The following is a 12,336-nucleotide window of genomic DNA, read 5'->3' as shown; positions in this document are numbered from 1 at the left end:
TGGTTTTAATTCAGTCATGTGTGTGTTTTTGTTCTTCAATGCTGCTATGACTAACAGAAGCTGTGCTACCCAATCCTGAGATGCTCCGGCCTCATCAACATATATAAACAGTAAACAGTCATGACTGGAGCCAATATAAAACTATCTTTCGGACAGTTTAAACAGCAGTCATTAAAAGATAAAGAGGTCAGGTATAAACCACCATTTTATATTTAACTTCACTGGCTGACAATAGCTAGTGACAAGTGTTTGAAGACTGCAGTGTGTGTGCTCATTGTGGTAATTTGCATAGGTACACTCAGGATGTGGAACAGTACAATAGGTAAATCAACGAAATGCTACATGTGTGTAGGAGAACAAAAGTTATGTATCATTGCTTTGAATGAAAATGTTTTAGTCATATGCAATATCGGTTTTTGACAAGTTTGTGAACAGTGAAAATGTTTGTTTGAAGTCAGATTTTACTGGATATATAAAATGCAATGCATGATCGTTTCAATTGTCAGAATAGTGTTCAAGTATGATTCATTTTTGAAGCAGAATTAGAAAGCAATTAGCTATCATTAGTTAAGTCCCCCAAAAATGTATCTCAGAACTGGTCGATGGAGTTTTACTTTGTAAACCAAGCCAGCAAATCACAAGATCAGGGGAGAGGCAATTAATTCTTTACAAACAATATCTTGATGTATATCATCTTGGTTCTGATCATGATTAGCTCAGAGAATCCAGAAGAGAAGTTTGAACAACAGGACCATCCAGTCTCCAATGAGTGTAGTTATGAACACTATTAAAGCCTGCATTACCTTCAGACCACCTACTGATTTTATATTTGAAATGTAGCAATTGCAACATCAAGTGACAAATAATATTAAAAAGGGGAAATTTTGGCATATTGAAACTGGAGTCTGGGCTTGTGGAATTTCAGTTAGGGCTTGTGATTTTACTTTAAGTCACCAGCCCATGGCCTGTGTCTAAAAAAAAATTCTTTGAGCACTAGTGTAGTTAATGTGAGAAAATCTGTGTACATGACATATTATGATCTGGGCTTGGTGATGTTGTTCATGGATTATTTGCAAGTGTACCAAAAGCACTCAGGGGCCCCGAGTGGCCGAGTGGTCTAAAGCGCTCTCCGTTACGGATCACTGCCATCTCACCTCTGTCTGCGTAGGTTCGAGTCTCGGATTCAGCCAATGTGGGTATGTGAGAAAGCTTGCCAGTAGCTTCTCGAGGGTCGGTGGTTCTTTCCATGGATTTCTCGGGTTCTTCCTTAATACTGGCCGCCATGTATAGCCTATTGTGTGCTGAAAAATGGCATTAAACCCTACAACAACATCAACAACCAAAAAGCACTCACAGCATTATCATCAGGCACTGTGCCTATTGCTAAACAAGTTACAATGTGAGTTGTTCATAGTGTTTAAAGTGCCGCTGTGGATCAATTAAAACAATTCAGCTCACAGGCATTACAGTTGCTTCGAGATCGATTACCACAATTGGTAACATGAACACATCAGTTCCAATTACATTTCCATCAACATAATCAATGTCGCCTGCTGATAGTATAATCATTAATGAGGGTGTTCAGCAGTGATTGTCAGATTCCGTGATTGCAAATTTGTCAACGTGGAGTGGATTTGCAAGGTGAGTGGTATTAGAAAAAATAAAGCATCAATGGAAACTTGAAGCTTCACCATGGCTCAGTCCAAAGAGGTATTTGATCCAGCACTGGACATGGAAGTATGAGTGTTAGTGGATCAAAGCAAAGGAGATTTTCAGTATTACTCATACCCAGTCAGAGACCCCAATCAATTAAAAATAGAATTGGAAGAACAAGGTTTTTCCTTTCCTGTGTGAGGCATTCTAGGAAATTGAGGGAAAACTGGTGCACAAGAACAATGCAAATTATGATGCCAATACCCTAATGGGATTCGTCAACAATGGTATCATGGCACTGTTCAACAATGACTGTCATTACATCGATGGAAAGGAACCTGAATAATTCTGGATAATGTTGACATAGCCACAACAGTTCTCAGACTTGCCAGACACAGCAATGATTACATGATAAGAGCTAGCCCAGCAATGATGTTTGTCAAAGATGCAACTGATCCTGCAGATCATAGATAGAATATTATTGGATGATCTCAACATAATGCAGGCAGTGCTGATGCAGATGTAAAAAAAAATATTAAAATGTTTCCAAATCCATATTTTTAACTTGGGTTTGTGCAGCATCAATCACAACTCACTGGTACTTCATTAAGATTTTTGTGTGGCAATTCCTTTAGTCACATCTTTGGGTTTTGTAAAGATGTTTGCAAGGTGATTTTTGGAGATAACCCCAGTCACTTTGCTTTGTAAAGGCAATTACGAAAATGCGATTTGGCATGATGCAGGTGCTGCTGATGGCAAAATTGTATTAAATATTTGAACACTGTGGCTGCCTGTGTTATGCCCCTTCACTTAGTACAGAATCATGCATGTTATCATTTATGCATTTATGCAGTTGGAAACCATACCAACACTGTCGTTTCTTGCACATACCATAGATGCACACCCACCAACTGTTATTGGCAAATAAGTACTCAGCATGGCCTTAGTGCAATACAACAGTTGTTTTTGACATTACAACTTACAGATAATGATCAGGTACAGAATAAAATGATATTTGACAAACATAGGAGCGACTTTGCAGTTAAACAGCCAAAAGAACCCTCTGAAGAAATTCAGCTTAGCTATGCAGAAGCCACTCCACATCTTGTACGTACATATGACAATCTGTGGTTGCAGATGGACTGACAAATGTTGACACAGGTCTGCACATTTGTCAACAAGACTTTGTACACTGTACCCAATCTATTACTTTTCACTGGAACATCTGGAGTTGTTCAGATGGCCCAAAGTTGAAATGTATTTTCATGCATGTGTCAGTAACACTGGAGATGGTTATTGATTCTATGATGTAATACTTTCTGAAAAGACACTGCTGTTGGGGGTTGCTGGTGGTTTAATGTGGAGTCAATGTCGGCCATACTCAAAATCAACTTGCAAAAATAAAAAAATGCAATCCAAAACAATTGTTGAGTCTCACAGAAACTTTCTCCAGAAAAATTAATTGGAAATCTCCCCGTGTGGTTGACCCTAACACATATCACTTCACCCAGCTTAATGCAGCCAAAACAATAACACCTCAGTGATATTAAAATTATCCTAGTCAGAGGAGGTACGAATGGAAAAGACCTGCATTAGGGACTCTTGGAACTGCATCAGAAATGGCTCTTAAATTGGCAGTGGGTGACCATATAAAAAACGAAGCCTTCAATTGTCAGAATTACTTTTGATTACCAGGCACAGGCCGCTGAATACCCTTGGGAAAAAGTCTTTGATTACCAGGTTTACATTGATCCATCTGTTGACCAATCTTGATTTACTTATGATGGCAAAAGCAATCAAACATTTTTGTGCTGTTTCTATGTGAGATGAACTTGCATCAATGGTGCCACACACACTTGAAAATGGCATCATCAATCTGGATTCATCAACAGACCCTGGCACTCACTGGATTGCATATGTGGTAACACCTCAGTATAGTTTGTACTCATATGGACTTGCACTGGCCAGTCAAAGATGTTAATTATTTATCCAAGGGAACTGGAGGACAAAAACCGTTTTAGTCAAATTTACAGGCAACAAGACAAAACATGCATGAAGAAATGTGTGTGCTTGCACCACCGTATATAGTAATTTCATGGATCTTAATTGTGGGAATATTAACCAAAGAAGGATGGCAAAAAACATACACCTGTATCTTAGCAAATGGTCAACTAATTTTAGATTTTAGAGATAATGGCTATGATAAACCTAAAAGTCATATCTTAAAGGTGCACTAGTCTGGGTCATACCTATTTATTATAACTGGAACTAAACATTTGTCGGATCAAATGGCAATGTTAACAAATGACTTGATCATGTGATATCTCGTACGTGTTTTATCAAAATTACATGTAATCAACATGCAGCGGTCACTTATAGGCTAAAAATGTCATGTGGGTCGAGTTGAGAATGAGTGGAAGGGTCACAAAAAGGGCCAGTGGGTCAAAACCTGTAGTTTGATACTACTCACTAGATGTCAGACTGGCATCATTTTCATTTACTACCAACTAGACATCATTAGATAGTCTTTCAGTGATAAACCAATGTTGATACGACTTTCCACCTTCAAGGAGAAGTGACAAAATTTTGTAGATGGGTACTGTGGTAGCAATACTGGATACCATTTGTATTTAAGACAAACTGATTCCATAACATTTCTTCCAGTGAAACTTTCCAAAGCAGTAGCAATAAAAAGACTAGTGACATTCTACATGTATCAATCTCACTAACAATTACAACTGAAATATATTAAACAGTACACATTAATGTCTGGCTTATGCTAGCAGTTTAAATAAATGATCATTAGCGGTGTCCAAGATCTGGTGTTAAGCTTAGATTTGACCTATAAAATCAATACAGCACACCGAGCCTACTAAATGTAACTAGTTTCTTATTTGTTATGCAAATGAGGTTCCTAATGAACTCCAAGATCATAAGATCCCTTTGCTGAAGGAGTAAGCGAAGCTCATTCATAATATATATTTTTTAAACCATTCTACTCCTACGTTTTAATAATTTAAGAAATAAGGGTATCTTTTTATAAGAAAAAGATGTGAAAATGCAGTGGTGCAATTTAAATGTGCACTTAAGCAAAACATCTGGATAAATGATAAGTAAAATATAAATTTTTGAATTTGCATAGAAGAATGTATTGCCACTCATTTCAACCCAAGTTCATGAATTCATTTTGATACTTCAAAACTGAAAGTCAAGGTTAACTTTTGAGTAGATAAAGATTCAAAAAGATATAATTTCAATACATAATGAAAACATAATATTAACCAACAATATATCGAACTGGGCTGGAAAAGTTGACTTTCTTATGGTACTGATATCAGCAAAACATTAAATCTTCATTTAGGTAGAAATATCTGAGTAGTAAACTTTCAACCTGTCCCAGGAAACCAAAGCCAGTTTTGTAGATATTGTCAAATTTAACTCTGCTGTGACCTTGACCTAGTCTAATAAATCACCTGCCCCCAATTCTGTGTTGATACTAATGAACAATATGTGGATCTGATGTCATCTGTTCATTGAAATGTGCATGTGATGTGATTTGGATTTTTAACATAGCTTTAACAATTTTTCAGTCATATCGCTATGATGTCTGCATTGTGGCAGTTTATAGTGATGTCTAGCACTGGGGCATCATGCTGCAGACATGTAGCATGATGTCCCACCCAGTCACATTATTCTGACACCAAGCCAACCAGTCCTAACACTAACCTGTTAATGTCGAGCGCCAAGCAAGGCAGCTGTTAGTACCATTTTTGTAAGTCTTTGGTTTGACTCGGTCGGGGATCGAACCCACAACCTACCGCATCTGAGGTGGATGTTCTAACCACTAGGCCACCGGAGTGGACTTGAAATGTGCAATTTTTTTGCATCCAAATCTTTCCAGAACAATCCTGCATACACTTTAGATACATACTAGTAATTGGTAACAACCATATCTAGCATGAAATTCAAAGTGACCACAGGACAGAGGGTTGTGCTACTCAACATGGATTTAAAAGTCACCAAACATAGGATTTGCTCCAGAAAAATAATGTACATGACACCAAATGAACCGACAGCAGCAAGAAATACCATTAAGTGTATAAAATGTACACCGAGGTGTGCAGTCAACATTTTCAGTAGATTATCATCATTATGGATGAGGGGCTGATTTATCAATTGACTGTACTATTAAAAGTCACTGGGAATCTCTTTTGCAGATCAAAAAGGAATATGTGATATCTGACTACTATATGGACCTTCCAGTTTCTGTCAACTACTGTTCACTGTACAATGCAGTAATTTTGTTAGTTGCCATTATAAAATGTATCTTGCATGTTAATCTGTTTCAGCTAATTGACAACAAACGTAAAAGCACTGGATTAAGAATCAGTAATGGTCATGCAGTAACTAGTTCTATGAGGCAACTAGTGCCAAGCATCCAAGAAAAGAAAAAACTTATTTCCACTCATTTCACAAACATTTAGGAAACCGTCTTTTGGAATCCCCTGCAACGTGCAGAAAGTCCTTAAATTTGATTTTAATGCATTAATGTTGTCCTGTTTAATCAAAATTAACAGTTAAAAACACACCAGGTTGTGTAATTTAATGGGTGATGTGTTTAAGTCTCTGCTAAGACGCGAGTTTCATGACCGACAATTTCCCCCAAGGTTTGGTTACATTTTAAAACTAATATTTCATCATTATCAACTTGTTTTGTAACAATTTCTTTTATTAAAAATAAACTGTTTAACAATGTTTGCGATGATTATCGACTTACAATTTAGGAGCGTAGTATTTAAAACTAAGAATTGGCAATCGTATCACTAAAAAAATATAGAACTGAAATGTGAAAATAGGCAGAACACGGTGAGTCATGCTCGAAATTATAATTTCGTTTTTCATTTTGTAATTTGTAACTGAAATGAGATAGTTGCAACAAAATCCAAATGTTCTGATTAATGTTTGTGTTGTATTACTGAAGCAATTCTTGCCAATTGGTAAAACATTACATATTCTTTCACAGTAAAAATATATGACACCTACTGGAATGTACTCTGACAGATGCCGGTACCGGAAATGAAGGCTACTTATTTATCACAAGCGTTCATTGGCCAGACAGGTGCCCGTCTACAAATCAGCCAATCACTTTTCTCGACACTACAGTACTCGGCCAAGCTGAGCCTTTCTTGCAGATCGTGCGATAGCCATAGTTTAATTGTATTCTGGATGAATAGCATGATGGACTCTAACGCTGTAACTGGCGAAGAAATGGAATTCTCTTCACCGGCGAAAGCTGAAGCAGCGCTTCTGTTGGTCATTGGAGAACCGCTTGAGGAAGGAAACAAAAGTTTGATACTGGCAGAGGTCACTAAAGGTAAGGGATAGTTTTGACACGGGACGTCGGGCATGGCCTTTGAATTTTTAAAAGCGCCTTACCGGCTTGAGCCAGCTCGCGATACGGATTCCAGGAATTATTTACTTTGATATAGGGATTCGAGGAGCTGTCACGCTTTTCTTGTAGTTCGAGGCGTATACGTTTTTATCCATGAAGCAAATTCATTGTTAAATATTTTGTCACTCGGCACAATTTAAATTTTACCACCCGAGGAATTCGACACCTTTAAATTTTACGTCAGTTTTTATCTCCCTTGTTTTAAAGCTGCACTTTGACAAATTCTTGTACAGTTATTTTAAAAACAAGTTTTAAACTTTAGGGATTTATGACTTCAACATGACTATTGCTGAGTATTATTTCCTTATCATGGCATTGTCAGACATACTAAAATCGATCGCAGTGACTTCACAGACTGATTACTCATACAGCAGCCGGTGTGTGTTTAGATTAGCATAATTTATTCACTGCAGTTGCCTGCAGAAAGCACGTGTTGCAGCTAAAATCAAAACTTGGCACATTTACATATGGGTCCCATTTCTTATTGGGAGCAGGGACTAATTTTTTTGTCTTAATTGCACTACCATGGGAGTCGGGGAATGGACACAGCCATTTGTGCACTCTAATTAGATAATTGCATATAATTTGTCTTAATTTCATGGTTAGCCAATGTGCCTTTTATGTAAATTATTTACTTTTCGTACACTTTGTAAGAAAACAGAGTTTTGTATATTAGGATTGAAATGAAAACATAAAAACATAAAAATGTTGGTGATGAAAGACAGCTTTCAGTTACAGATTACTACATACTTAAAACCGTCAACTAAAAGCTTCATGATCAAACATACAGGGTGCATTTAATCCTACATGTAAGACCTTGGTAATGATATTTATGTTTTGGGCATCTAGAAACAAATATCCGCACCAAAGTCTTGCGTGTAGAAACTGGGGTGCATTCAGTTTAAGTATTCATAATTTCATTAAATCATTTTTCAGTAATGGTCCTGATAAGGAGTAATACATTTTAAAGGTTTCCACAGCATAACTTACATCCCTTGATCTTCTTGATTTGTCTGCAGAGTTCAGTCAGCCAAACAACCAATTTATTTTGTGCAACAGATTGTCATAGCCTCATAATTAGAGTCAGATGCAATTGCAGAATAAAACTATTACAGTTATCAGAACTAGTTGATCAGTTTAGACGGCACCGGTTAGCTATACATTTTACATTTGGTGCAAGAAACTTCGATCTGTAACACCCGTAAAGAGCATAAAAATGGACCAATAAATTAAAGATAAAAGTTTATTGTGGCTGCTTGACAGAATGGAGTGCAATCAAAGCTTACTGAATTGAGTACAGTCATTGCCAAAGAATATTGATTATTGAAATGCACTATAAAGAAAAAAAATTTGTGTAAAAACATTTCCAAGGCAGTGTACAGCAAGGAAATTGTAGAAATTCATGCTGTAGTCTCAATAACCGATTCAAACTATATGTATGATGATGGAAAATGAAAATTTATTAATTTGTCTATGATGCTGCTGCATGGGTATTTGCATCCATTTTTTAATAAGCCGCATGTTTTTTTATGAACACGTATTGAAATGGCTGTCTGTTTTAAACACACTATTAATTTATTGGGTACTCCTTTTCGTGGATTTAAAAATCCAAATGTACCTGTGACTCTACAAAGTAACTTTTTGTTACTTGCATATTTTTCATGTAGATGACATTTGTATGATCCATATTTGTTTGTATTATGATGATTTTGTGAATGTATGCTAGCTAGCCATTGCAGGTACACTACTTTAAGATAAAACCTCTGCTTTCCTGTTTATGAATGAACTGTGAGCTTTCAAGCATACCTGTATAGTATTAGTTAGGTCAAGAACATTCCATTTGCCTTAGGTATTGTAGAGCACAGTGTATTATATTTGGTTTGTACTGGCTGTGCCTCAGATTTTGGATAGTACCATCTATACTTTCTTATAAGTAGAGTCGAACTTTGAAATAAAGGTCCTGATCTGGTGTAGAACAATGCACCTGTGGATCAGGGTCTGTGTTTCTTCATCTGATTACTAAACAAACTGCTCAGACCCAGATCTGCCAGCATAATAAATGATGGTAGATTTGGGTTGGGGCAATTTGCTGTTGGGCTTGTTAGAAAATATATGTTATAGTGCCCAAAGCAGTCAGTTACCACAATTGAACAGATATTGACTCTTATTTAAGCATACTGTTGCATCTTGGTACTCTCAAAAATTGTTTTGGCAATTCTTATGTCTGGTTTTTCTTTATGCTATGTCGGTCAATATAGGAGATTAAGCAAGCATACTTATTCATGAATGCACACCATGTTTTATTCTAAATTGGCCTTTGCCCTATATCTTGCAGGAATGTTCCCTCTCATCGAAGTTCCATCAAAATTCACCACTAATATGTGCACAAATTGTATATGTCAGTTGTACATGTTTTGATTATAGCTGTTTAGAAGGACATGTAATACTAGAGAACTGCATTTAAGTAGAAAAACTTATCAAAAGACTTCCAGATCAAAAAGATATGCATGTATTGCTCATTGGAGTTGGCCTATATACATGTTGTGTGTAGATCAAGAGGTCATATTTATTAATCTAATCATGTTACATGTCATATCATTCATGGTTGTCAACAGTCCTGTACAGGTGAAGATTACATTGTTTTATATTGCATTATGGTGTGTGATTTTCAAAATGAAACTCGAGGCCTGTGAATTGAGAGCATGTGTGAACTTGTTTAATTTTAATTATTTTATGTGTTAACAAGAATGCATATTTTTTGCTTTTGCTAACAAAAAATTATTGCATCTGGTTGGTAAATTTTATGGATATTTACTGTGCTTACTGTTACTTTATTTTTGGAAATTTGAGCATTTTTTATGGGATGAACATCAATGCAGAAATGGAGTTGTGCATATACAGTTGGCTGATCATTCTTAAAGCATGAATCTGCAGTGAATGGCCTTTGTGGGATAATGTGATGTGGTTATAAATTTAACTTTTTACTATTGCAGGACAGCTGTTCCATTTATTCTGCATCATTGCAGATCAGAACTGCAAATTAGATTTCATAAGGAGAAACAATATTTTGGTCTTAATTGGTCATTTTGTATTCAGCCTTGGTAAAGCTAGCTTATAACCACAAACTGAGGTCGGGTTTTGTTGCTTCTGTCTCTTCTAAAAATAAGGAAATCATGAGATTGCATCAATTGGGCCTTGAAATAAGAATGTAAATTGATTCTAATAGTGTACCTTGAGATAAGACTGCAGTTACTGTATCTTTGTATTCTTTATTAGGAAGATCCATTTGTCCACTATCACAATCAACTTGTTGCTGTGGTTATTCGGACTTTTATAGGGTGTGCTAGACTGAGATTGTGCTAAATAGTGAAGCATTAAGTTCGTGTTGTGATCATTTTTGTCCTACCCTTGTTTCTTCATTAGGTCATTGTTACTTGTATCCAGAAGGACGGTTGGGTATTTCATATATATATCCTTATTAAAAAGCATCTCAATATAATGCAGTCTGGTGTGTAATTTTTTGCACATTATGTACCCCCAATGTAAGGTTGCATCACATATGAGATCATGCACTCTTGTGACTCTCCTTAGCAGTTTTATTGAGATCATTGTATTATACAATCATAAATAAAAAAAACAAAGTCAACTTACATTCATTTATTAGCAATATTTCAATGTAATCAATCACTTGCACTTAATCCTGGATACACCTGTTGGTCAGCTCATTTGTGAATAGAATTAAGCATGAATGAATGATTATTGTGGTTTTCAAGCAATATGCAGTGTAAATAAGCCCTCAGTGTTACTCAGTTCACTGTTTGGAAATGTTTCAGCACTAGTGTTCCTTTTATTCTTGAAAAAGTGATCAATGAAGTGGAAGTATAAAATTACACATTACTAATGGAGACGAGTATGTGCTTTCAAAAACAAATATTGACAAGGCTTGAAGATTTGTAAAACCTGCACTGTTGCACTATTTCATGTGTAAGGAGCCACAGAGGCTTCATGGCTAGTGTGACAGACTACAAAGAAATGGGTGCTATTTAAATAATAGGATTGGATCACTCTGGGACAACTGCCATGGTGTGTCCTTGAGCAAGGCACTTTACTCAAAATAACCTACTTGTCTTGCAGTGCCATATAACACCAAATCAAACAAAACAACAGGTGCAAAGGGTATACAGTGTACATACATAAAACAGAGAATGTGCATGTACTGTCATAGTGCATGGTTCAAGTTGAGTTACATGTATGTGCCTGTTGTTCCAGCTCAGACTTGTACACACTGAAATAATGAAAAGGGTTTCTGAGTCATACTAGGCTGTCTTGCTCTGCTTTCTCTTGGTTTCTCTACACTGTAACTATATACATGTATTACTTAACTGTTAAGTCTGTATCCAGTTCACAGTAATGTGCTTGGTTAAATCAGCCGAGTGTACCCTCATAGGGTTACCCCACCCCACACTATTTTTTTGCATGGAACAAATGATGGATTTTATGGTCAGATTAACTGCATCTCATGTTCCCTGGTTGAATGTGGACAAGTTCATGGTCCCTGCACGTTTGGATTTGTGCTCAATTGCATTTTGGAGCAGAATTGCAAAGCAGCGTCCATGCATTCTGCATGTTTGGCATAGTTTCTCAAATGTCTTTGCCTGCTTACTTGATGTGCATATTTTCTCATTTTGTTGATCAATTTATGTTTACTGGCCTTCTATGATACACAAGTTACGTGGGTGTTGGCATCCCACTCGGAGTTTCCTTGGTTAACAAGTTGTAGGCTTCAGTGTATTTATGTCAACACAATGTCTTTCACATGGTGTAAGCTTAATCATCCCACTATTGGTTATAGTTTTTAAACAGTTAACAATTATTATTTTTATCTCAAGATAATTGGGTTTTTTCTTCTTCAAAATAACATATTGGATGTAATGTGGTATTATTTTTCTGTAAATCAGAGCAAGATATGTTTCCAGCTATTGACAGATGTAAATTTTTTGTGAAACGTTTCAGACCCTGTAAGGGTGCAAATTTCTGTCTGTCTATAAAGAGTACATTAATTTGGTCAAGAGATCAATTAATTAGATTTATGGGGACAGGATCATGTTAAATCGCTATACTGCAATGATTTTGAGTGGAAGTTATTCTTAATTAAGACTTTGTTTATTTAACCGTCAGACAGACTGGAAGGAAAAAGGTTAACTTCTATCTTTGTATCAGACATGTTGAAA

General features: G+C 36.3%; 2 protein-coding genes across 4 annotated transcripts in view; one reads left to right on the top strand and one right to left on the bottom strand.

The window, feature by feature from the left end:
• LOC149801024 (ubiquitin-like modifier-activating enzyme 6) overlaps positions 1-6,792 on the bottom strand; it is a 136,262-nt gene extending 129,470 nt beyond the window's left edge. For both annotated transcript variants that reach the window (XR_016420575.1, XM_089955051.1), the window contains exon 1: positions 6,697-6,792. The gene's annotated coding sequence lies outside the window, so the exon portion shown is untranslated. The remainder of the gene's footprint in view (positions 1-6,696) is intronic.
• A 36-nt stretch (positions 6,793-6,828) lies between these two features.
• The window catches only part of LOC149801023 (uncharacterized), a 119,987-nt gene continuing 114,479 nt past the window's right edge, over positions 6,829-12,336 (top strand). For both annotated transcript variants that reach the window (XM_089955049.1, XM_089955048.1), the window contains exon 1: positions 6,829-7,027. In XM_089955049.1, coding sequence (XP_089811175.1) covers positions 6,880-7,027 — 148 coding nt within the window. In that variant the 5' untranslated portion in view covers positions 6,829-6,879. The remainder of the gene's footprint in view (positions 7,028-12,336) is intronic.

The sequence above is a fragment of the Sinohyriopsis cumingii genome, chromosome 4 (genome assembly GCF_028554795.1).
Source record: "Sinohyriopsis cumingii isolate HCF-2022 chromosome 4, ASM2855479v2, whole genome shotgun sequence".
Lineage (NCBI taxonomy): Eukaryota > Metazoa > Mollusca > Bivalvia > Unionida > Unionidae > Sinohyriopsis > Sinohyriopsis cumingii.
Note: the sequence above shows the minus strand (reverse complement) of the source record. Positions and strands in the feature narration are given on the sequence as shown.